Below are 26,855 nucleotides of genomic sequence, written 5' to 3' on the forward strand. Positions count from 1 at the left end.
CCACGCTCTCAGGGGATTTCTGAAAGCTGACAAATTGATGTATTTTGCATACTCTAACAGCGAGTCTTTGTGGAAATCCTCGTTTTGCAGGGAGGGCAGAGCCGGCTCCGGGTGTGTTTGAACAGGCTGGCTCTTGCTGGGAAACTCTCCACGGAAAGAGTTAAGAGGGAAAAACAGTTGTTGTGGTGTAACCCCGGCCCTGCAGCCCGGGATCCCAGCCTCCCGGGAGGGTTAAGCTCTATTACTTCTGGTCCCTGACACTGCTAATGGCGCTCTCTGACTAATTGCATTTCTATACCTCCACATACGGCCGGGCAACAAGTGAGCCCTTTAATCAAACAGCTTCATCTACTTCCAATTAATTCCATTTCTATGCCTTTTTAAGAGCACAGGAACATACAAAGATAGAGATGATGGAGCACGTTCTGTGCTCTGCTCAGGATGTGTCCCCACCTCACACCTCCCGTGCTATCGAAACAGGATGATCCCCGTGGCAGGCAGAAATGATGCATCAGAAGGCTAATTAATTACTTTATTATACTGTATTATTTTATGTTATATTACATTATATTACTTTACATCTAAACTGAAGCTGCCAAGCACTCAACTGCTCTGAATCTCGTGATTGTCACCCTCAGTCCCGACACACACACACACTAGGCCCTGATAGGCCAAGGAAACAAAACTCCATCACTTTGGGCAAACAATCTCCATATTGCATTCTACTTTGGCACAAACACAGGCACAGCAAATGAGATAAGAATATTCTTGGGAAGAATTGTGCCTTGCTTTTCTCTGTGAAGAGAAATGTGGGGCTGCACACTTGGCCCTGATAGGCCAAGGAGACAAAACACCATCACTGTGGGTAAAAAATCTCCATATTGCATTCTACTTTTGCACAAACACAGGCACAGCAAAGGATAACAATTGTTTTTCCTTTCTCTGAGGTTCAGAGAATGTGAAACCCAGAAATATTCTTGGGAAGAATTGTGCCTTGCTTTTCTCTGTGAAGAGAAATGTGGTGACACCGTGCCCCTCTTGCCTGGGCCCGTCTTGATTGGGTTTTTGACTTTCTGCAGTTTGTTCTTTCAATGAGTGAGAGTTTAGGGGATGTTTCACGTCGTGATTCCAGAGCCCAGATCCCTGTGCACACCCTGAGCTCTTTTCTAGCCACACAATCACCTCCACCAAAGCCCACGAGTGGAATCATTTGGGTTCCCTCAGTTGCTTTGGCATTTGCCACTGGGTTTAATCGGTTTTTGCTCCATCAGAACCAGCGCTGGCCTTGCCCTGAGGGACGACTGTGGCATCAGCTGAGCAAACAGAGGGGGATGTTTGCACACCCAGACCCAAGGCAAAGCCTTCAGTCCGAGCTTGGAAGGAAATGCTGATTCCTCCCCGACAGTTACTTCTTTGAGAAAACAGGTCGATGTAGCAGGAAAAACAAAAAAACAAACAAGCAAAAAAAAAAACCCAACAAACCAAAAAAAACCACCAGCCCCTCCCCAAAAAAGCCTAACCCTTCCCCCGCGAAAAAAGCCAAAAAAACCCCAAAAAAGCAAAAAAAACCTCCAAAAAGCAAAAAAAAAAAAAAAAAAAAAAAAAAACCAAACCAAAAAAACCCCACAAAACAAAAAAACAAAAAAACCAACCAAAAAACCCAAAACCAAAAAACCCCAAACCACCAAAAATAAAAAATTAATAATCCACTGCTCTGGCTATTTAGGAAAGGGAACCGCATCTGCCGGGAGCTGCCTGTTGCAAAGGTATGTACGCACAAAAGGCACGATAAGTGGGTGCTGAGCAGCGAGGAGTGGCAATTATCAGTTGCACGTATATCATTAGAGCCTCAGCTTTTCAATGGCACGGAGCTCCCCACGCCGTGTTTGCTGGGCCAGGTAAAAGGGGACTCTTAATACTGTGCAAATATGACTTAGCAAAGGACTTTGCTTTCTCACCTATTCTCGGGGCTTTTCAAATCAACATTATTAATTGGTGGCTTATCGGTAAGTGCTGTCTGGCAGTTAAAGGATGTTTTCCACCCAGTGCAACGATACATAGAAACTCAGCAATGTCAGCCACAAGGACAAAGAGCTGCCATGTTGAAACAGAAAAATGCTTCGACACCTTCAATCTTCTTTGTAAAAGCACGGAGCATTCCAGCATTCACTCGCAGCTGTTATTTCATGTTCTGTCATCCTTGTTTTAAATTAATAGATTAATTCAGAACTCTGGCTTACAGTTGCAACTATTAGGACTTCTAGTTTTTTCTTTTTCTTTCTTTCTCTTTCTTTCTTTCTTTCTTTCTTTCTTTCTTTCTTTCTTTCTTTCTTTCTTTCTTTCTCTCTTTCTCTCTTTCTCTCTTTCCTTCTTTCGTTCCTTCTTTCCTTCTTTCCCTCTTTCTTTCTCCTTCTCCTTTTCTTTCTCTTTCTTTCTTTCTCTCTTTCCTTCTTTCCCTCTTTCCTTCTCCTTTTCTTTCTCTCTTTCTCTCTTTCTTTCTCTCTTTCCTTCTTTCCCTCTTTCCTTCTCCTTTTCTTTCTCTCTTTCTCTCTTTCTTTCTCTCTTTCCTTCTTTCCCTCTTTCCTTCTCTCTTTCTTTCTTTCTCTCGTTCCTTCTTTCCCTCTTTCCTTCTCCTTTTCTTTCTCTCTTTCTCTCTTTCTTTCTCTCTTTCCTTCTTTCCCTCTTTCCTTCTCCTTTTCTCTCTTTCTTTCTCTCTTTCTTTCTTTCTTTCTTTCTTTCTTTCTTTCTTTCTTTCTTTCTTTCTTTCTTTTTCTTTCTTTCTTTCTTTCTTTCTTTCTTTCTTTCTTTCTTTCTTTCTTTCTTTCTTTCTCTCTCTCTCTCTCTCTCTCTCTTTCTTCCTCTCTTTCCTTCCTTTTCCTCTGCTTTTCAGCTATCCAGGTGTGTACAACCACACATTTTAGAATCTGGACCGACTGGTTTCCATGCTGGATAACTCAGCTACTTTCAGCCCCTCAGATCACCTTGCTCCCCACCTGCCAGCTCTCCTGAGCACCAAATCCACTTGAAAACGGAGAAAAAATGTTCGGCTGATAAGGAAAACCGAACACAAAGGGCACGACACTTCCCAGGCACCATTAAAGGGAGGCAAAAAGAACCTAAAAGGAGAAGAAAAGCTCTCAGTGCCCCCAGCTCGCATTTTCCCCACACACGTGCAGGAATGAAAGGACACTGGGGCTGCTGCCTCCCTTTGTCACTGATGAACAAGATAAACCCAGGAGCTCCATGAAAACCCGAGTGGTGCCGCTGCCCCTCATTCTCATGCAGGATTGTGGAGATCCAGGCCGGCCTGGCAGGTATTTGTGTGAACCTCTCTGCAGGGACAGGTATTTTATCTCCTCCCCAGAGAGCCTGCTCAGCTCTCAGCTATTCCAGGGGCTCGTTTTTCTCAGCATCCAACCCAAACCTTGCTCCTGGGCTTGTCCTGTTCTGTGCATGCCACAGGTGGGCGACCCTAAATGCAGAATATGAATTTCTGCTGCTTCTTTTACAGCACGATGTTATCCTCAAGAAATTATCATTTATTTAAAAGACAAATGCTTATCCTCAAGAAATTTTCCTGTACAAGCACAAAATCAGATGGAATTCATTTATTTAAAGGACTTCTGTGCCACCACACATTGCTGTTTTATAACAGCAGACCTGTGAAATGAGATGCTCAGCAGCTTTTCTTCTTCTTCTTCTTCTTCTTCTTCTTCTTCTTCTTCTTCTTCTTCTTCTTCTTCTTCTTCCTCTTCCTCTTCTTTTCTTCTTCTATATCATCTATCTATATCTATATCTATCTATATTATTGGTATGTCTATATCTCTGATATAGTAATGCCTTGGAAAAATAAACCTGATTTAAATCCCACATTTCCTACTCCAGGAGTGCCCAGTTTTTACTCAGGTTTAGCAGGGGATGCTCTGGGCTTTGCAGGAAGGAGCCAAGGAGCACATGGTGAGCAGCAGAGCTGGAATGGAGGGTGGGACCCTCTCCCAGTCCCAAGTTTTTCTTGGCAAAAGGGCTGGCAAATCCAAACTGCCAGGAATAAATTGCTGTTGGAGCTCGAGGACATGTTGGAGTCATCAGCAAATGCAGAGCCTGAGAGGAAGGACCTCAGTCAGGGACAGCACAAGCTCCTTAGGAAAAATTGCACATCCTCCCTGCTTGGCATTGCTGGAAAGCAGGAGAATAACCTGTGGCATTCACATTGTCTGAAAAATCCCTTCACCCAGGGTTTTTCTCCTGGGAAGCTGAGAAGCCTCAGGGAAAAAAAAAAAAGGAAAACAATTCTTGTCTCATTTGCTTCTCCTGTGTTTTGCTGCTTTGGAATGTGTTTGGAGATTGTTTACCCACAGGTGATTGTTCCATTGGATTCTGCTGTGAGTTGTTTTCACTCTTTGGCCAATCAGGGCCAAGCTGTGTCTGGACTCTGGAAAGACTCAGAAGTTTTCATTATTCTCTTTTTAGCCTTCTGTAAGTATCCTTTCTGTATTCTTTAGTATAGTATAGTATTCTTTAATATAATATAGTATTATAAGGTAATAAATCAGCCTTCTGAGAACATGGAGTCAGATTCATCATTCCTCCCTGCCACAAGGATCCCTGCAAATACAATAACGACCCTCCAGGATTCCTCTCCTCCCAACAGGAACTGAGGGGAAGAAGAGACAGCCAGGCAGGAAAAAGGGATGAGGTCAGAGTAAGGAGCATCTCAAACCCAGACAGAGCTGAGTGTCCAGCTGAGGGTGTTCTCCTGGGGTGGATTTACAAGGCAACCCCAGCCCCAGCACAGATATTTTCCAGGATTCACCTATTTTAAGATTCTCATGACCAGGAAATGATTAATCCCCATTTCATGGCAGCAGGAACTGAGCAAGAGACTGCTTGGATTGGCCGAGATTACCAGGAGAAAAGTCCAGCTTATTTCTGGGCAGCACTAAAGAAAGGGAAAAAACTGAAGCAGGCATTAAAGGAAGAGATGAACAATGAAAGTCAAGACTTTCCTGGTTTTACATATTAGTAATTAGAAGGGCAAACATTGAAAAAACTTAAAATTCCTCTTGACTCATTTTTAAATTGAGTATTTCAGGAAAGAAGGATTCAACACTGCCCTAAAAACTACCTTGAGGCAGCAGCAGTGATGCAAATTTCCAGAGTTTTCCCAGACTTTTGGTGAGGAAGAACCAACATTCTGGGGCAGAGGAGCTGAAGCTGAAATTCCAGTGGAAACTCAGAGAAGCAATTCCTTTAGGAGCTGCAATTTATTCTTCTGGAACAGAAGAAATTATTGCACCAAGCAAGGGGCTAAGATGTCCTGACAGCAGCAGTGCAGAACTATCTCTGCAGCAGTTATTAATGAGCTGGAAAAATGCTGGACAGCAAATTCACCTCCCCTCCCCAAGGCCAGAATTCATGGCAACAAATCCCTAAAATAATCAGCTAACTCCAGAAGATTAGGAGAGGGGATGCCTCCAGATGACAGGAGATTTCTTAATTTCAGTTTACTTATAAGGTCACATTAAGCAGGAGGAAAATTTTCCTCTGAAGTTTACAAATTAGTTTCTAATCTATTCTACAGCTTTTGGCATTTCTGGTCTATATTCTGTGTTACAGTCAAAAATGAGGAGGGGAAAAAAGTAATAAAAAAAAATGAATAGCTTGTGTTAGCCAAGAAAGGATTTAAGCACTTAATTTAGATTCCTCCTGCTGCTACTATTATTATTATATCTATATTTTTATATTTATTTATATACATGTTTTCAGAGCTGAACTTTCCAGAGGGAAACTGAACATCACAGAGGAGCTGACTCCTGGTGATTCTTTCTCTTTATTTTTCTCCCCAAACTGTCCTGTGAAAAATAAACTTGGTTGTGTTGTTTTATTTTTTCCAGAACATGTATTTTAACATCTCATAGAAATCTTGTAGAATCAAAAATCAAAATATATCAATATGTAATGTTGTCCTTGTGGGACAGCAGTACCACCTTCACTGCTCTGCAGAACCTTGATTTATTTCTGGGACAAAATATGAAATAAACCAACAAAATAAAAAGGTTTTTTTTTTTGTTTTGTTATGTTATGTATATTTATGTTTAATTATTGTTCACTGGTACCCAGTTTTCTGTGTTCTGGCTTTCATTTATACAGCAGCACCATCAGGGCTGGACCCAACTTCAAGTCCCTCTGGCGTTCCTCACCCCCAGCCTCCCCTTTCCTCCCTCCCCAGCTGCTGCCCAGGTTTTCCTGCTTATCCAGGAAACTCCAAGAAGCTCCTACCTGACCCAAATTCTCCTTCCAATGGGATTAACCCAGTCTTGAAAACCTCTCAGCATCCCAGGGGACCTTCATGGAACCATCTGCCTTCTCTAAGGTATGGAACCACACAAAAAAAACCCCAATTCCAGACTCCCCAATGGAACAGGAGCCTGTCCTGGGAACCACACAATAAAACCCAGTTCCAGAGTCCTCTGGAACAGGGACCTGTCCTGGGAACCACAAAATAAAGCCCAATTCCAAATTCCCCAGTGGAACAGGAGCCTGTCCTGGGAACCACACAATAAGGTATGGAACCACACAATAAGGTATGGAACCACACAATAAAACCCAATTCCAGACTCCTCAATGGAACAGGGACCTGTCCTGGAAACCACAAAATAAAGCCCAATTCCAAATTCCCCACTGGAACAGGAACCTGTCCTGGGAATCCCACACTAAGTTATGGAACCACACAATAAAACCCAATTCCAGACTCTCTCCACTGGAACAGGAGCCTGTCCTGGGAACCACACAATAAGGTATGGAACCACACAATAAAACCCAATTCCAAATTCCCCACTGGAACAGGAGCCTGTCCCCCAATTCCAGAATCCCCACTGGAACAGGAACCTGTCCTGGGAACCACACAATAAGGATGGAACCACACAATAAGGTATGGAACCACACAATAAAACCCAATTCCAGACTCTCTCCACTGGAACAGGAACCTGTCCTGGGAATCCCACACAGTAAGTTATGGAACCACACAAAAAAACCCCCAGTTCCAAATTCCCCAGTGGAACAGGAGCCTGTCATGGGTGACATCCCACCCACCTCCCACCCTGAGGATTTTTCCCTGTTCCGCAGCAAACCCTGGAGCTGGCCCAGGCCAGCCCCCTCCTCTGCTTCTGTCTCAGCTCCCAGCCCAGCCCAGAGCTGGTTCTGCATCCAGAGCTGACTCCAGGAGCTGATTCCAGCCAAAGCCTCGTGGCACACTCAGCCCAGCCCAGCGTCCCAGGAGGAATTGCAGAGCAGAGGGAGGGGAGGGGGCTCTGTGTGTGTGTGTGTTACCTTCCAAGTTACCACACAGCCCCCAAATCCCACAGGCTATCATTCCAAAATTTGTGATGTTTTGTCTACTCTGGTGATTTAAGGTTTGTCAGAAAATGTCAGAAAGGCCACGGGGCCAAGGGCTTCCTGATGACTGAGGATTTTCTTTCACATGACCTTCCTGAAGTTGATTTTGGGCTCCAGACAGTGCTGCCTTCAGCTCTGACAGGGGCCGGCTGGCAGCAGATTCATGGGGATCTCTGGGGCATTCTGGCATTTTCTGACTGAGCTGGGGCTGTAATGCCTCCTAATCATCCAGAATATCGTTTCACTGGAGGGCTGGAAATGCCAGCTCCTCACTTTGGTGAGCAGGGAAAAGGAGCCTGGGCTCCTGATGCAAGCAATTAAAAACAGCAACATTGAGTGTTGGCGTTCCATGTGTGATAGTGCACGTGGCTTTCAGCAGGGGAGCACTGAGTTTTATATATTTTATATATCAAATGAGTTTTATAGACACAAAGAGAAAAGGAGGATTGGGAGAGAAGTGTTAAAAATGTTAATTTGTGATCAAACTTTTAACTTATCTTCAAACTCATAATTTGTGTTCAAAATCAATTTGTGATCAAACTCTTAACTTGCGTTCAAACTCTTAATTTGTGATCAAACTCTTAACTTGTGTTGAAACTGTTAATTTGTGCTCAAATTCTTAAATTGTGCTCAAACTCTTGTGTTGAAACTGTTAGTTTGTGTTCAGCAAGGGGTGGGAATGCCATCCCCTCACTTTGGTGAGCAGGGAAAAGCAGCCTGGGCTCCTGATGCAAACAATTAAAAACACATCAGATGGGAGTGGGTAAACAGCAGCCTTGTGTTGGCATTTCATGTGTGATAGTGCACGTGGCTTATAGCAGGGGAGCACTGAAATGAATTTTACAGACACAGAGGGAAAAGGAGGATTGGGAGAGAAGTGTTAAAAATGTTAATTTGTGATCAAACTCTTAATTTGGCTCAAACTCTTAATTTGTGTTCAAACTCTTAATTTGTGTCGAAACTGTTAATTTGTGATCAAAATCTTAATTTGTGTTCAAACTCTTAATTTTTGTTGAAACTGTTAATTTGTGTTCAAACTGTTAAATGTGTGATCGTTCCCACAAACCCCAAGCAAAGGGAGCAGGGACCAGCACGTGAGGGTTTTACATCATTCAGGCAACTCTTGGTTATAAAAAAGTTTAGGAACCTTGAATTTGCTTGTGTTATTAGCAGAACTGACTCAGCCAAAATGTCTTAATGGGTCTCCTTTGTGTCCTGATCACAGAACCATGGATTGGTTTGGGTTGGACCTTAAAGCTCATCCCATTCCATGGCAGGGACACCTTCCACTGTCCCAGGCTGATCCAAGCCCTGCCCTGCCTGGCCTTGGGCACTTCCAGGGATCCAGGGGCAGCCACAGCTGCTCTGGGCACCCTGTGCCATCCCAGCCTCACAGGGAAGGATTTTAAATCATTTATTCTACCAAGGCAGCAGCCGGCGGTCTCCTCACTCCCACAGAAATGCAGTTTCTGACTCAAACCCAGCCCAAAGCCTGTGTCTGTGCTTGGGATGCATCGAGATGACAAGGTGGCCTCTCCTAAACGTGCCTGGAGTTTAGGGATGCTTTTATCTGAGGGGATGCTGCTGTGGCACCTGAGCCATGCGTGGGAGCAGCTCAGCAGCACGTTCTGGACACCTCCGGAGCCCCAGCAATGCAGGGGAATCAGACACAGGTTATAAATCAGTGCTGGGGAGCAGCTCAGCACCACAGCTCTGGGGTTTGGAGGATGGAGGAGGAGAAGAACCAGCTTAACTCACAGAAAGATCTTATTTGCAACTGTGAGGTGCTCACACCCCACCCAAAACCCACAGAATTTGCCAGGGAGAAATGGGAAATTGCCATTAACCACTTCATAGCCTGCAGGTGCGGGAGCCCTGGGACAGCCCCTGCTCTGCCTCAGCATTCTGCAGATATGGAGAGAACAACCTTAACCACTCCTCTCAACTTGGCCTGATTTATGGGCTCAAAACCCCTCGAGATCTCTTCACGGAGCCATTTCTCATACCCACACTCACCGAACAACCCAGCCCAAACATCTGTATCACAGAAATTCAACACACAATGTTATTCCTGCAAAATAATTTAACCATCACTTTCTTTGCTGACTTTTCTGTGCCAGCCTTACACCTTTTTTTTTTTTTTTTTTTTTTTTTTACTTTACATGCTTCATTTCAGCAAAATCAAGGATGCAAACTTCTTAGAAGTACTTAGTTTCCATGGAAACCTAAGCTGACCGCAACATTATTGTTCTCAAGAGGGAACTGACTTTACTATATGTTCATTCACTGAATTAATGGACTCCTGGTTCTTTTATTAGCAGCTCTCTAACAATAGAAAGAGAGAAATGTTATAAAAAAGACTCTCAGACAACTGTCCACTCTTTTGTCCGGGGCTTATTGGAATGACGCAAGTCTATTCAGGAAAAGATTATAAAAATCAACTCAAAGCTGCCTGTGTTTGTGGCTGCTAAATATACCTTTATTTCATAAAGATACAACCTATAAAACAAGCAAATTAAAGCTCTTTTTTAAAGTAGTAACTGTGAAGCAGCAGCCCTGGAGAAATGGGGCTTTAGCTCCCAAATCTGGGGTTGTTGCCCCCCTCCCACGGGGTTGTGGAGCATCTTTAACCCCCAATTCTGTGTCAATTCTCAGCCAGGATGAGGACTGTGCACAAACAGGAGGGGGGAGATTCTTCAATACGCAGAAAAGTGAAGAAAACTCAGCAAAATCTGTGGGAAATCCTCACTGAGAGTTTGAGAACATCTTCCACAAGCTGGGGGTAATATGATAATATATCCCTGTGAAGTGCAGAAATGCAATTTGTGCTGCAAAGGCAGCAACTCTGAGCAGGCCAGGTTCAAATCTGCAATTGGAGAAATTGCAAATCTGGGTTCGAATCTGCAATTTGAGAAATTGCAAATCTGGGTTCGAATCTGCAATTTGAAACATTTCAAATCCAAGTTCAAATCTGCAATTGGAGAAATTGCAGATCTGGGTTCGAATCTGCAATTTGAAACATTTCAAATCCGAGTTCAAATCTGCAGTTCGAGAAATTGCAAATCCAGGTTCAAATCTGCAATTGGAGAAATTGCAAACGTGGGTTCAAATCTGCACTTTGAAAAATTGCAAATCTGAGTTCAAATCTGCAATTTGAAACATTTCAAAGGCGAATTCAAATCTGCAATTTGAAAACTTGCAGATCCAGGCTCAAATCTGCAATTTGAAACATTTCAAAGGCAAGTTCAAATCTGCAATTTGAAAACTTGCAGATCGGAGTTCAAATCTGCAATTTGCAACATTTCAAATCTGAGTTCAAATCTGCAATTTGAAAACTGACAGATCCAGGTTCAAATCTGCAATTTGAAACATTTCAAATCTGAGTTCAAATCTGCAATTTGCAACATTTCAAATCTGCAATTTGCTCTCACAAGGCCCAGGCCTGGAGGGGGGGTTTGTCCTGCCCAGTAATTGCTGCACAAAAGACAGTGAGCAGCTCCCTTGCTCTTCCCTAACTACCTTCCTGAGTGCTTATTGAAGTCTGATTTCTGACTCCTCTGGGTCATCATTCATCAGCCCCCCAGATCCCACCGGGAGAGCCCGGCCAGACCTCTCCACATCCCTCCTTGCCAGGGGCCATTCCTGACGGCCCCGTGAAATAGAAAATGTCTTCACAGCGACCCGGCGGGACGGGCCGCGGCCATAATACCCAAATAATCATTTGGCAAATTATCATAATTATCAATCAATCATCCCCGTGTGAACAATGTGCTCCTGAAGTATCAGATGGTTCCTGTGACCTGTAGCATTTTGGATATAATAATAAACCCGGGGAGATTTATGGCCCCCATCCCGCTCTCCGCATCTGCAGCGGCAAAACACTCGTTGGGGTTTTGCTTTTGCTTTAAAGCTCAAAGCTTTCCTCATACCTGAGTTTCTTGTTTGCTACATGATGATTTTTTTAAAAGGCCAAAATTTCTGGTCACACCCAGTTTTCTAAAATTCGCTTTATTTTTAGAAAAGAAATCTGTGTGATTTGTGAGCGCAGAATAACCGCGCTGCTTAAATTGCTTTTACTCCACAGCCTCATCAGCATTATATTTACAGCTTCTAATATTTGGCAATGTAGGAACGAGGCCAGCCAGAGGAGGGGGGAAAATTGGTTTTGTCTTCAGTTTTTGTTGTGTTTTGCACAATACCAGATTGAATCCAACCCTTTTGAAGCCGATAGCATCTCCCGCTCCCCGTGCAGCACATTCTTGTTAATGGATAAATTCAAGCTCTCCAGAAAGTCAAAGAATAAATTTAAAGCCTTTTGCCAAATGCCTATCCTATTGGATTTTGATAAGACGGCTATTGAGCTTTAATAATGTCTTCTATCCTTTTTCAGCTGGCCCTTAACATGTCTCTTTATTTGTCCCTAAAGCCTCTTCAGCGATGCCTTTTTATTACAAGTCTCTCAGCTTGCTCTCAGGGGAGACAGGGTCGACAAGAGTGATAGATAGATAACTCTATAGATTATCTCCCACAGATGTTTTCTCTCCAGTAGCCCCTCAGGCTATTCCCTCTAAGTAAACAGAAACTAAATAGAGAGTCTACTGAAGAGAGAAGTCCCTGAGGTCCCTTGTCACCACGGTCAGAAAAACAGCCCAGCCTGGGGAGGTTGGCTGGGAGCTCTGCACACACACACACACAGAGAATCCTTCCCCAGCATTCTGGAGCCCTCATCCAAAGTGACCCTTGGAGGGGAGGGAAATGCATCTGCTTGGGGGGAAAAAAAATATAAAAAAAGGTGGTGTGTAAAAAAAATATAAAAAAAGGTGGTGGGTAATGGGCACAGGCCTTGCTGGAGGAAGTGGAAATCTTTTAGCTCAAAGTTAAAGGAAAATGACAACGGGGACGGGGACAATGACAACAAGGTGTTTGCTCACTTTATTAAATGCTTGGAAAATTCAGAGGGAGAGGACACTGAGCTGCTTTCTAAGCAAAATAAACAGAGTGCAGGGATATGGGCTGGGAAAAAGACATTTGGGAGCAGGGGACAATAAACCCACAGGTATTACTCGTATTTTTATCTCTGAGTGTCCTCATTCAGTTCACTAAAAGAACTAAAATAAGTGACTTTCCTGTTTTAATATTGCTTCCAGCACTGATGATTTAAAATTAAACAAGCAAGATGAGGAGCTTGTGTGTATTTGTCTAAGTTAAACTAAATATCAGCCAGCAGAGGTGATACAAGGAAAGCTCGTTAGGTATACACCACATTTCAGTCCATGGAGCAGCATAGACATAAAAAATAATCCTGGATATGGGGGCTTCAATGACATTGAATTAGTCCTGTCAGACAACCACTAACAAAGAAATCAGCTTTGTGGTGTTAGTGGTCCCAGCAGAAATAACAGAAACATGAACTGAAAAATACTGGACACAGTGAGAAATACTTATTCTCTTTGTGCTCCAAGCCAAAAGAATCCCTGTTTTATTCTGCTACAAAACAGGCTCTGCTGTGCTGCAGACTTTTCCCTGCCTTTCAGTTCATTAAAGTTATGTAAAAGAGTGTTTTTTTTTTACCTGGGAGCTTAAGAGCAGAGATAGTTCTGGGGTCAGTTTTAAGCACAGGTTGGTTCATGCACATCTCTCTACACCTCTCACTGCCATCACCTTCCCTTCCCTGCTTTTTCCTGGTTTTACAGGTTTTTCTATGCATTTTGGAATTCTTTTTTTTTTTTTGCTCTTTCTAGTCCTTGTTAGTGCCCAATTCTGAACCTGGGATGCAGCAGTCAAAAGAGCCACTGAAATTATGGTCTCTTTCCTCCCCTCCCAGTTTAAATCAGGCCACCCACTCCAGTTACATTTGTCTTCAGTCACCTTCTCGCCACCAACTCATCTCTGAAGGAATAGGAATAAATTGAAGTCAAATCTCAACCATTGTGTCTTCAGGGATATGACAACTGAATGATTTAGAGAGGCTGGAAAAGGAAATCTGCTCCCGAGAGGGTTTTGTGCCACTGGAGCCAAATGCCAGAGTGCTACTTCCAAACAATTGAGAGATCCTACAAAAATTGTCCAGAGTGATTTCTCATTCTTTAGTTTTCATTTTCTCCTGACTGAAAAGCTGTCTCACAGTAGTCCTTTCACAAGCCATAAAGTTTAGACTTGAACTCTTTACCTTACTGCTCTGACCTCCTTTACCCCAGCTGTAAAACCCTACTGCCCATCCTTCAATAAATTTATCACCTCATAAACTCCCACTAGTGCTTCTCTACAATGCATTTAAAAGACACAAGTGGAAGGCCAGGCCTTCCCCCCTTGTCAAATATCACAATTGTCCAGTTTTATACCTGCTGCACAGGGAAATATTTAAGGACACGGCATTTTTTCAAAGACCTGCGGTTTTTGTAACAATCCACCTTGAAATAAAAGCACAAAGTTTAAATACAAACCCATGGATTGAACATATAAAACTGCCAGACTCGCGTTTCCCTGCTCCACACAACTCCTGCTCTCTTTGGGGTACTGCAGATCCTGGAGGTGGGGATGGAGAGAGTTCATTTGCGATATCGTAATTAAAGCCTGAATAAGAATTAGCTGAGCCATGGAGAATTCCCTCCGTCCTTGTGGGAGCTGCGTGGGTATAATGAGGACCTGCCACCTTGTCACCGTGTCTGTCCAGACAAAGGGATCCCACAGAGGCAGGGACAGACACCCCATGAGTTATGGGGGTGCCCAAGGTAAAAAGTTCAGCCACAGGTCCCTGGCGAGGTCATGGGGCACTCAGAGGATGTTTCCTCTTGGGAGCCTTGGAAATAAAACCTGATTTTTTTGTTTTTTAACCTGGTATAGAATAAAACAGGCCATACTGCACATGTGTCTAAATCCCTTTTCCCAGCCTGGCTCTGGGAGCCTGGCAAGGATTTTATTTCACTGTCTTTGGCAGAGGGAAGCAAAGGATTCCTTTTTGTTTCAAGAGTGGAGAAACAGCATGGCCTGAAGGATGAGCAGCAAAGGGCCAGCCTCAGAGATTTCCTGTCACAGACACATTTTATGAAAGATCCTTTCCTTAGGACTTTTCCTCCTGAGAAGCTGAGAGGCCTCAGGAACAAAATGTAACCAATGGTTATCTGCTGCTGTGGAATGCAACAGGTGCATCTGGGATTGGTCTCATGTGGTTGTTTCTAATTAATGGCCAATCACAGCCCAGCTGGCTCGGACAGAGAGCGGAGCCACAAACCTTTGTTATCATTCTTTCCTATTCTATTCTTAGCCAGCCTTCTGATGAAATCCTTTCTTCTATTCTTTTAGTATAGTTTTAATGTAATATATATAATAAAATAATAAATCAAGCCTTCTGAAACATGGAATCAGATCCTCGTCTCTTCCCTCCTTCCTCGGACCCCTGTGAACACCACCACAATTTCCCACTCCCAAAACTTTCACAAACAGGACTGTGAACATCCTTTAGATGCAAATCCCAGCACCATGGGGACAACTGCACCTAAAAGGAGTCACAACCATCTCCTTATTTCAGAGAGGACACACAAGCTACAGCCATTGAGGGGCTCTAATCAAACCCAACTTGTGAAGCTTTAACCAACAGATCCACACGGAACAAAACCTCATTTCGGAGCTTCTGAGGGTAACCCCAACGCAAACAGCAGCCTGGCCACCCCAACATGCCATGCTGAGCTTCAGTGGAGCCCAGTGCAGCTGGGCTGAGTGTGGAACACATTTCCTCTGCTCCAGCTGGAGCCCCACAATGTGATGAGAAGCACCACTAATGCATCACATGGGCTGAATTTTATCCTTTCACAGACCTATTCCCTTTCCCTTGGACTTCACATCAGCCACAATTGATGCTGAAGTGACCTCCAAAAATTTAGCACTTCTAACAAAGGACCAACATTTTCTTTTACTGGAAAAGAGGTAAATGAGGTTTTTCGATTTGGCCCGGCAGCTGTTTGTGTTGTAGCTGAATCAAGGAACACCTCAAACTATTATTTTCTCTTTCATAATGACTGGAATCACAAAAAGACAGGAAAATACGCCAACAGAACCACAACACTTAATCCAAAAAAGCAACAGCAAACACTGGAAAACTTTTACGACGTTATTGCCATCAACACCTCAGTTCAAAAGTGAGGGAAAATCTCCAGGTGCATTTCCAAGCCAGGGAATAAAAAACTCCCAGAAGACTGAGCCATGTCCTACCTTTTTTATATTGCCCTCTTGGGAGGTCACCTCGGGATCAGTCAGTATTTGCTGAGGAAAAAAGAGAATAGAAGCAAAATTCAGTTGTGTTGCAGCTGAGAATGCTATAAAATAATAGAAATTCATATTGCTGTAATGATGATGAGGGGGAGCATGAATAAATATTATATTATTGGTGATAATGGCCAAAACTCACAGCTGCACCCAGATGATGTTTGGGAAGTTTGATGGAGGGTTTTCAGCAGAACTGTAATTTAGATTTTATATATATATATATAAAAATAAAAATTACAGTTCTGCTGAAAACCCTGCATAATTATATTTATAAACTATAATAATAATATATATAAATATTATTATAATTTATAATTATAATGATCAATACTTGTAATTATTTTTAAATATCCGATTAATATCTAATTATATAATTCAGTACATTTTATTACATTTAATTAATTTAATTAATATTTAAATGATATAATTTTTCGATAAATTATTATAATTAATAATTTATATTTCTATCATAATTAATTATAATAATATATATCAATAAAACAACAAACAAAAACAAGCAAAAACCAACCAACCAAAAACAAAACAAAAAAACCCCCATATTTATTCATTTATTTTACATATTTTTGTTTTGTTGCATACATCCTTGGCAAAGTTAAGCTGTCTGATTAGTGGAATGGGACCACGATTTTTGTCTATTGACTTAAGGAGCTAGTCCTGCTGAATATACTAAATATAACAGTGCAGTGATACTATTTGCATAGCTGAGTTATGTGTATTAAAAAAAAAAAAAAAAAAAAATATATATATTAAGGTTTTCTGTCACTTCTGTGAGTAATTCCCTTGGCTTTGGCAGACAAGGATGGGTGTGGACAACAAGGGCACCAATAGAACGGGCACCTGCAGGATCCAATACTCAATTCTGTTCCAGGGTTGAGTCCCTCTGGAGCAGATCCCGGGATGCTCAGGCCCCCCCAGCGCTCTTTAATTCCCCCTCCAGCCGAGGTGTGGTGGAACAAGTCATTAAATCGCTGCTGTGCTCCACCTCAGATTAGCTCCAGGTCAGCAGGCATTCAGGGAGGTCAAGTACCTCAGCCCTGCATCCCCCTCCAGGGCAAACAGGGACCCGATCCAGCCGGGAATTCCAGCGGCTCCCGGAGCTCTGCGGGGAGCTGGGGGGCTGAGGACACCCAAGGACACCCAAGGACACCCAAGGACACCCAAGGGCTGGGGTGCTCAGGGGGCTTGGGGCTCCCCCGAGAGCTGGGGGAGGTGGTTTGGCTGCCAAAGAGCAGGGAAAACCTCCAAGGAGAGAGATGGATGTGGAAGGAAATGCAGGTTAAAATGGGGAAGGGATGTTTAGGGAATTTCAGGGAAGTTCAGAGAAGTTCAGAGCAGCGCAGGGAAGCTCAAGGAAGTTCAGGGAACCTTAGGGAAGTTCAGGGAAGCTTAGAGAAGTTCAGGGAAGAGAAGTTCAAGGAAGTTCGGGGAAGGGAAGTTCAAGGAAGTTCAGGGAAGGAGAGGAGAGGAGAGGAGAGGAGAGGAGAGGAGAGGAGAGGAGAGGAGAGGAGAGGAGAGGAGAGGAGAGGAGAGGAGAGGAGAGGAGAGGAGAGGAGAGGAGAGGAGAGGAGAGGAGAGGAGAGGAGAGGAGAGGAGAGGAGAGGAGAGGAGAGGAGAGGAGAGGAGAGGCTCCAGTGCATTTTAGCAGCTGAGGGTTTGGCACAAAGCTCCGGGCTTGCTTTGGCCATGCCCAGGTGAGCTCGACTGATTTACAAATTTCCAACCCTTTGCCAAATCTCCAGCTCAGCTGCACTAACAAGGGGCTGTGTTTCCATGGGAAGAACCCCAAACCATTCCCTGCTTTACACCAGCTCTAATGGACGTTGAAACTGCGGTTTCCAAAGTAGCTGAGAGCAAATAGGATCAAGAGGCAAATCCCAGAGCCATAAAATTCTGTGTTCCCAGCCTGGAACACCCTGACATGACTGGAGTTAAACACCCATCCTGCCTGTCCCAGATGTCACCAAGCTTCCAGGCAGTGCTGACTGCTCCCAGTGTGCTCACCAGGAACCAGCAATCCCCAAAAACTTTGGAGAATTAGGCCATCAAACTGTCAGAGCTGAAAGAGAAATGCAAAACGACCCCAAAACATCCACGGGGATGAAGCTGCCTCCAAATGAAGACGCCTCCCTGTAATTATTATTGCAAAAAAGCTTTTGGACACAATCAGAGAAGTGTGTGCAGTCAGAGCGTGTAATCCCCACGTCCAGCAGCACCATAAACGTGGAGGGGAAAGAAAACTCCAGTGAAGTGCAAATTGGGCTGTGGTGGAGCCCTGTATAAACAGGCTTAAGAGTCAGGAATTCCTGAGTCGGAATGGAGATGCCAACACAAGCTTCCTTTTGTTGGTTTGGACAGAGCTGTGCTCAAGGGGCAAGTTCCTTCTCTCAAACCAATTTTTTTTTCCCTTTTTCAATTCAAAACAGCGGATCCTGAATTTCAACTTTCTTAGAGAACAGAATTTCGGCGGAAATATTTCATCCATGTTCAAAAATGGTGATTTTGCAGAAAATCCTCTGTAGGATCTTGCTGCTTGTTTGGAGTATTTGAAAATAGCTGAGTTTTGGTATTTGGTGAAATCCTTTTTGATTTCCCACCTATTACAGAACTTCTGGGGGAAAAACCCCTCAATGTAATGAAGAATTTTAATTTTGATAGAACCATCTCCACACTCAAACTATCAGAATGTGGACAATTAGTGGTGAACATGCTGGGGGTGCTGCACTGCCTTGATGGTCTTCAAGGTCTTTTCCAACTTTTTAATAATTCTGGGATTCTATGGGTGAAAAGGCATTTTGGCAGTAGTGGTTGAGATTAAATATTTCATCCTTTCTCTACACCTGATTTAAAAAAAAATACGTCCAAGGTGTTACTGTGGGCCGAGCTCCACCACGGACCTTCTGCATTGGCTTGGACACACCCCAATGTCCTGAATGTCCCATTTTCCCACTCCAGCTGTGGGATGGCAGCTTGGGTTGGTGTTGGCACCATCCATGAGAGGTGTCTGTGGAGGAGCAGAGGCCAGAATTCCAAACCTCCCCTTGCCCAGCCACGGCCAGGGCTCTGAATGAACCTCCAGAAACCTTCCTGGGGGCTGGAGGGAAGCTCAGAATTGTCCTGCTGCATTCCCAGTGTGGAATAAACACCTGTGTGACCAGACAGCAACCCAGCAGACATACCAGGTGCCATGGAGCAGAGCCCATCCCGAAATTCCACCCTCCACGGCGCATGGGAAGGGGGTGATGCAACACCAAGGTGTCCACATCACCTCCTGCTTAAAGGAGAGAGGCAGAACCAGGCAAAGCAAGCCCCAGGTGTGAGGTTTATTAAGAAGAATAAAAGGATACTTTTTGAAAATCTGCTCATTGGGTAATTTTAGGGTAAATTCAAAATTTAGGGTAAATTTAATTGGGTAAATTTAGCCCAGTCTGGGCTTCATCTCATGCAAATGCCACGAGACCAAATACAGAGCTGGACGTGTGCAGTGGGCTGCACTCCTACTCTTAGCACAGATGTTCCTGAATGTGCTCAGAATTTACAACACATGCTTTTTCTATCAACTTATCTGTTGATTTTAGCCAGGGGAAAGACAACATGTCAGCAGCAGCCACGTCAGGAGAGCCTGTGCCTTGGGCCTGGGCTGGAGGGGGATTTCTCTGCCTTTCTTTGCTTTCCTGGACTCAGGGAATTGGTGGCACCCAGCAATTGGTGACAATTCCCACCAGGAATTGGTGGCACCCAGCAATTCCCACCAGGAATTGGTGGCACCCAGAAGTTGGTGACAATTCCCACCAGGGAATTGGTGGCACCCAGCAATTGGTGGCAATTCCCACCAGGAATTGGTGGCACCAGGATCCTGCCCCAGACACCCCAGTCAGGGATGTGCTAGAATTTTTACAGAGCCCCCTGAGTGTATACTAAACATGTCAGGGAACACCATGTGATTCTTTTTGAAAAACAGTTTACAAGCTGGCATTCTCCAGCTGCAGTTAACCCTAATTTGATTACATTACTGGGACAGATCACAATGAGCTTATGTAAATAGTAACATTATCCATTCATTCCCCCAGCTCAGATAAATTGTCATTTAGGGGGGGAAAAAAAAAACCCAACCCAAACTTCAATAGGCATTCAGCAGGGCATGGTGCATCCAGCAAACTCTGAGGGTGGCAGACTGGAACCTGCCCCTGCTGCACCTCTGGATTATCCCTCTAAAATCTGGATTTTAAAGGGGTATTTCCACATCTGCTCTGAGCTGGAAGGAGAAGAGGATGCCCAGTAATTGCACAGAAGTCAGGAGGCAGATGACAGCCCTGCTTTCAATGACTTGCTCTTTACTATCATCTGATTTTTCAGGAGGAGCTGAGTGCACCCCTGATGGCATCGGTGGTGCTCACAGGTGAGTGAGCACTTTGGGGTTTCAGCCACTGCCTGGGCACCTGCCCTTGGTGCAGGGCACTGGTCCTGCCTGCTCAGGGCATTGGGGACATCCCTTCCAGCCCTGGGACCTGGGATGTGCCACCTGCACCACCTCAGATCTGGTTCAGAAAAAGAGCGAGGAAACTCCTATTTTGCCTTAAATCAGCCTAGTGATCCTGACTGGCACACAGGTTCACAGGAATGCTGCAGGTGAAAGCAGAGGCTGTGGCCCTGCTGTGCCCAGTTTGTGCTGCTCACAGCTGGGCTCATGGCAGAGTTATTCTGCTTGTCTGTGATGTGGTGCCCCTTTGTCTGCACGGACACAGGGACTGCAGAGCAAACAGCTCCTTCCGGCAGACTCTTGTGGCTTTAAAAAATCTCTCAGGTCAGAAAATCACAGAATATCCTGAGCTGGAAGGACCCAGCAGGGCCACCCCAAAAATCCCAGGCTGTGCCTGGAGCTCTGGCTCTCACACACATCAGAACAGCACTGCAGCCCTGGAACCTGGCAGAGCTCGCTCCAGCCCCAAGCAGGACCCAGCACCTCCAGGACTGAGCAATTTCTGAGCAGGTTAAACCATCCAGACAGCACTGGGAGCGCCTCTCCTGTCCCACACCTCACCTCCTCCCTGCTCCTCTCCTCCACGCCAGCTCAGGAGACCGCGCTGTTATTAACCTACAAATCTTGCTCTTCATAGTTCCCATTAATTATTCCCTTAAAAGTTTTACCCTGCCAACTCCTCAGTGGGCTGGCCCTGGCCCAGTCACGTATTTAGGCAAGAAGTACCAGTGAAATGAGCAGAACCAGGAATGTCTCCACACCTAAGTGCTGTTCTGGCCATAGGCCAGGAGCACAAAGCACCTTGTGGGACCCAGCCCCGGCACAGAGCACCAGAACCCACAGCAGATATTCCACAGGGAAGGGAATCCTTTATAATTTTATATCAATTATCATACAATCCCAGACTGGTTTGGGTTGGAAGGGGCCTCAAAGATGAATTTTTTCCATCTCCTGCCATGGACAGGGACATCTTCCACTGCCCAACCTGGCCTTGGACACTTCCAGGTACCCAGGGGCAGCCACAGCTCTTCTGGGCACCCTGTGCCAGGGCCTCCCCACACTCACAGCCAGAAATTCCTTCCCAATTTCCCACTTAAACTTCCCCTCTTGCAGTTTGGAGCCATTCCCCCTGTCCTTGCCCCTCCAGCCTCTCCCCTTCTTTGCTGTGGGATCCCTTCCCTAATTGAGAAGACCCCAATTAGGTCACCCCAAAGCTTCTCTTCTCCAAGACCTTCATATATATATTTAAATATATATATTCAAACACACCAACAACCCACAGAGCCACAGCACTGATGTGCATCTGTAGGAAAACCAGATATGGAAAAAAAACCCACAGAAAACCATTTCAGCACTTAAACATTCAGTCTTTCAGCCCTATTGTTAAAATACAGGGGTTTTATAGCATTTTCTGGCCAACAATTTACCAAAATCTTCCTTTTTTTTTTCCTATAGTAAGCAAATCTTTGAGCCCTATTAACTCAAGGAAATTTTCAATATCCTGCCTTGGGAATTTGAAGTGAATGTGCCTGGAATTGAGAGGGAAGGGAGGAAAGCTCTTCTCTGAGGGGAAGAATTTCCTCTCCTTGCTGCTGAGGGAAGGAGGATGAAGAGCACAGCCCTGACTGGCAAGGAACAAACCACGGGCTGAAAGGAGTGGAAAGAATAAAAAACCATTCAGTGCTAAGGGCAACCCCAGCACAATTGGGAACACTGGGGAGCAGCCAAGCTGTGGTTTGTGGCCCAGGAACAGCCCTGCAAAGCCCTGCCACTCCATTTTATAACCATTTATTTTTCAGCTGGAAGCCTGGTGCTGCAGGAAAAATGTGTGGAATTAGGAGGGACCCACGGCACAGGATTTCTGGAGATCTGCTGCAGGGAACACCTCTGTGCTTGCTCATGTCCTCTGTGGAGCCCTCCCTGTTCTCTGAATCCCAGGAGAACGAAATGCACTTTGCAGAGGCGACTCAGGGCAGGCTGCTCCAAGTGGGGTTCAAAAAAAGGAACATCCTAAATCATCCTTTAGTATGGAACAATTGTTTGTACCCACAGATTTAACCTCAGGGAAATGTCAGGGGGGAGGTAATGTGAAGGAAAATGGATGTTTAAGAACAAAGACTTGGAGAAGAGCACAAACCCATGATCTCCATGCATATCACAATTTTATCACTGATTTCAAAGAACACAAACCCGTGATCTCCATGCATATCACAATTTTATCACTGATTTTTCAAGACATAACTCCTCCATGCCACTGGGATGGAGTTCACTGGAGCTACCAGGGAACACCTCTGCGCTTGCTCACGTCCTCTGTGGAACCCTCCCTGTTCTCTGAATCCCAGGAGAACAAAATGCACTTTGCAGAGGTAACTCAGGGCAATGGGTTTCAAAAGAAAGGAACATCCTAAATCATCCTTTAGTATGAAATAATTGTTTGTACTCACAGACCAAACCACAGGGAAATGTCAGGTGAAGAAAAATGGACGTTCAAGAACAAAGACTTGGAGAAACCTGTGATCTCCATGCGTATCACAACTTTTATCACTGATTTGAAAGAACACAAACCTGTTATTTCCATATATATCATAACTTTTATCATTGATTTTTCAAGACATAACTCCTCCATGCCATTGGGATGGAGTGGGGTTCAAAAGAAAGGAACATCCTAAATCATCCTTTAGTATGAAATAATTGACCAAACCTCAGGGAAATGTCAGGGGGAGATAACATGAAGAAAAAATGGATGCTCAAGAACAAAGACTTGGAGAAACCTGTGATCTCCATACATATCACAATTTTATCACTGATTTTTCAAGACATAACTCTTCCGTGCCATTGGGATGGAGTTAACTGCAGCTACCAGGAAGTCAAACAGGATCTAATGGAGGGAATTTGCAGTGACTTCAAGGAGCTGAGGACTCGAAAGCTCCAGCCAAGACAAATACGAGAGGGGACTGATTAGGAAATGTCGCCCTTCCTCCTGCCAAGCACTCAGGGCTGGTGATAGGAGAGCATTAAATATAATCTCGCAGTCTTTAGGGGCTCTTTGATTTTATATTGCATTCTTATCAGCTTCTAAAAGTCCAGTGTTAATGAGTATGAGAAACTCACTCGGTAGTTTGGCAGTTTTGCTGAAATCAAATGGAGTTCATTCAGTCCTGGCCTGTGGATCCAGCTGGGGATGCCTTTCCCTTTCCTAAGGAGCCTCTGGCTGCTCTTTTTCTCCATCCCAGCAATCCAACATCACCTTTAGAAGCAGCTCTTCGTGACCACCATTAGGAAAAGATAGGTTTTACCAATAATCAGAATTATCCCATCCCTGGAAGTGTTGAGGGATGAAGCTCTGAGCTAGTGGGAGCTGTCCCTGCCCAATGGGGTGGGAAAAGAGGAGATTTAAGGTTCCTCCCAACCCAAACCATCCTGGGATTCTATGGATGAGGTTTTAAAGGACCCAGAAGCAGAGGTGAAACATTTGCACTGTAAAAACTCCCCCAGTGCACCCCCTTTGCCCTAACAGCAGAGCAAGTCCCAGTTAACAACACAAACCTCCAAGTCGGGTATTTAGCTCACTTTCTCCCAGAAAAAAATATGTGTAACAGTACATATGAGGGAAAAAAAGTTAAAATTAATTATGATTTTCTTTTTAAAACCCCCTTGAGGGTATTACCTCCAACTCCCTTTCTCCCAAAGAGAAATTCCATCATAAAACTGAATTCTGGAAAGATTAGAGAGACACTACTCACACTGAGTAGTGTGTGTAGTCTGAGGATTAAAACAGAAGTTGCAAGGATTCAATTGTATCTGATTTACTCAGTTTGTTCATTTCCAACCTGAAACCTGCCTGGCACAGACTGTTGTGCTAAATAAATCCAATAAAACATGAGATTTTTGGACACAAGGGGCTCTTGCAGTGCAAAGCAGCCACATCTCCACTGTAAGCACAGAGGAAACAGCAGTGGAGTGGAAGTTTAAGGTCATCAGCTCTAAATTCTGTCTGCCACAGGCCCACATTGCACAATCACTTAATGTAGCCAGAGCTATTTGTTACCCCAGCAAAAAATCATCTTGAGGAGTGAAGTGCAATGTTTTGGTTTTAACAGATAAAGCCAGGCTGTTTGTGAGGATGTAAATGGATTGGATGGTTAAATTCATCCATGAGCCATCCATCTTTTGTCCTCGACCCTTTTTAGTTATAAAAATGACCTTGGTATTGACAGAAGAATATAAACGAACTCCCCCTGCAGTTCATCTATTGATCCCCCCTTTGCTCAGCTGATCACTAATAATCATAAGTGAATAAAGAGGGGCTGTGCATCATCCCCCTGCTGGAATTCAGGACATCCCTCTGGCTGCCCTGCATTGCCCAAACCCCTGCCAGGGGGCTCAGAGACCCTGGCACAGAGCCCAGGACACACCTGTGACTTTGATATGGCCCATGGAAAAAATTACCAACCTTATATGAGGATCTGCAAGCCATGAAAGTTTAAGTAGAATAATAATCAGTTTGTCACAGGGTGAAAAATAGATTTTTTGGGTTTTTAGAATGGGGGTTCAGGGGGCAAGATGGAGGAATCTGGGCATGTCCAGCCTTTCTCCTCCTTCTTCTTGGCCTCCATCTTCTGCTGTGATGGTGGCACTTTTGGGTTGGTTTAGAGTAGAAGCTCAGTGTCTAACACAGGTGATGGGTATTGGGAAGAATTGTAAACATTGTACATGTAGTTTTTAGTAGTGGACCTCTGCAGGAAAGGAGAAAGAATTTTATAGATAAGAAACAATAAATAACCTTGAGACCGAAAACTGAAGAGTTCTGACTCCTTCTCTGACCACGGGGCAGGGAAAAGAGGCTGCCTTGGAGGTGCTCAAGTGCCATTTTTTGGGGGGGAAAGGTGGGAATATTCCAGACTCCTTCACCAGGATGAGCTTTTCCAAAAGGAAAAGAAGACAGTGACCTGTGCAGCCACCACAGGAGCCTCTCCCAGGGGCCTTGAGGGAACTTTACATCACTTAACTCTCATTTAATTTAGCAAATAAAGTAAAAGCTGCAGATTGAAGAGCCTGGGCTCTGAGCAGGAGGGGAATTCCCTGTGCTGGGGTGTTTCTTTTCCATGCTAAGCACAGGGAACAGCTTTGCTGTTGTGTGTGCCACTCTCTACCCCTTGTCCTGAAGCTGCTCAGAGATGGAGAAAGGATTCACTCCGAGGTGGAAAGTGGATTTAGAGAGGAACTCCCTGTAGCACCACTCTGTGCAGGCAAAGAGAACAAGAGAGGGACAGAACAGCATTTTGCCTCCCTTTATTCAGAGGTGATATTGAGCAAATGATGCTCTCTAGAAAGAGAAGTTAGTGGGGAATTATTCCATAATAATTCCCCATTTATTATTTATTATTATTATTAATAAAAGTATATAAATATATTAAAATTATAAATACATATCAATAATATATAAATATATAATAAATACATAGATATATATTATATGTATATAAATATAATATAAATATATAATTATATTATATTATATTATGTAAATTAATATATATTTATATACAATATGAATATATTATATATTTATATAATATACATTAAATATATAAGATATTAATATATTAATATATAATGTAGGTATATAAAATATATAAATATATAATAATAAATATATAAATATATATCATATATTAAATATTTTATATATTATATACTATACTACATATAATATATATAATATATTATATGTAATATATAAAATAATATATAATATATAACAATATATTCAGAATTTATTATTAATAATAATAATGAAAGCTTCAGACACCAGCACAATCAGCTTTTTCTTGGGAAGGCACACAGAGCTGTTTTATCTCAATTGATAGGGCTGCCAGGTGAGCTCCCTTTTAAGAGCTGTAGAAACAATCTCAGACAGGACTGGATAATATTATGCTTGGAATGATAATATTGTGCTTGGAAAAGGTCAATATTTTATTTAATCAGGCAGACAGAGAGTGGGTGGCAATTTCAAGGCATTTTCTTGAGACTGGAATTCAGGGAGTCCCAATGGAAAAAAGGTTTTGCTTTTTTTCCCCCTTGGGTTTTGGGTGACTGGAACCCCCTGATGAGAAGTGAAGGATATGCTGAGAGCTCCTGGGATGAGGGAATGTGGAGATTTTAGCTCATTATGATCCCCAAAAAATGCAGATGCCACAGGCACTTCTCCATTCCTGACAGATGAGGTGGGAGACATCCACCTCAGAAACTCAAACCTGCCGCTTTCCTCTTCCAAAACAGCGCCAGGGAGACACCAAACATGGATCAATCCTCCTCAGCTGTCCCCAGGGCCACCCCAACAGCTCCTCTGGGTCACCCACTGTCCTGGAGGTAAATAAATTCTGGTCTTGGAATTTCTGCACAGGGTTTTCCCGAATGGTACAGAATGCCTAAGAGATTCTTTTTAAAAATTCCATCATTATCCTTAGTAAATTAGTAAAATTCCATTATTATCCTTAGCAAATAACTCCAGTTATTTGCTGTTGGAGTTAAACTGGGTTCTACATTTGGAGCTTCTTCAGAACAGCACCAGAAGAAAAAGAAAAAAAATCCTTTTTTTTAAAAATTTTTCGTTAAAGCTTTTGAAGAGCACACACAGCCTGTATTGTTACCCAACACTCCAAGCAAGTTCTGAGGGAAATCTTGGGAGATCCAGCCC

At 43.7% G+C, this 26,855-nt stretch overlaps 1 protein-coding gene across 3 annotated transcripts in view; it reads right to left on the reverse strand.

The window, feature by feature from the left end:
- Nucleotides 1–26,855, reverse strand: part of PRDM16 (PR/SET domain 16) — a 308,987-nt gene that overhangs the window by 134,199 nt on the left and 147,933 nt on the right. For all 3 annotated transcript variants that reach the window (XM_071448934.1, XM_071448935.1, XM_071448933.1), the window contains exon 3: nt 15,604–15,654. In XM_071448934.1, the coding sequence (XP_071305035.1) occupies nt 15,604–15,654 (51 nt within the window). The remainder of the gene's footprint in view (nt 1–15,603; nt 15,655–26,855) is intronic.

This window comes from Agelaius tricolor, unplaced genomic scaffold (assembly GCF_023055355.1).
Source record: "Agelaius tricolor isolate 1412-34295 unplaced genomic scaffold, bAgeTri1.0.p SCAF_28, whole genome shotgun sequence".
Taxonomy (NCBI): Eukaryota; Metazoa; Chordata; class Aves; order Passeriformes; family Icteridae; genus Agelaius; species Agelaius tricolor.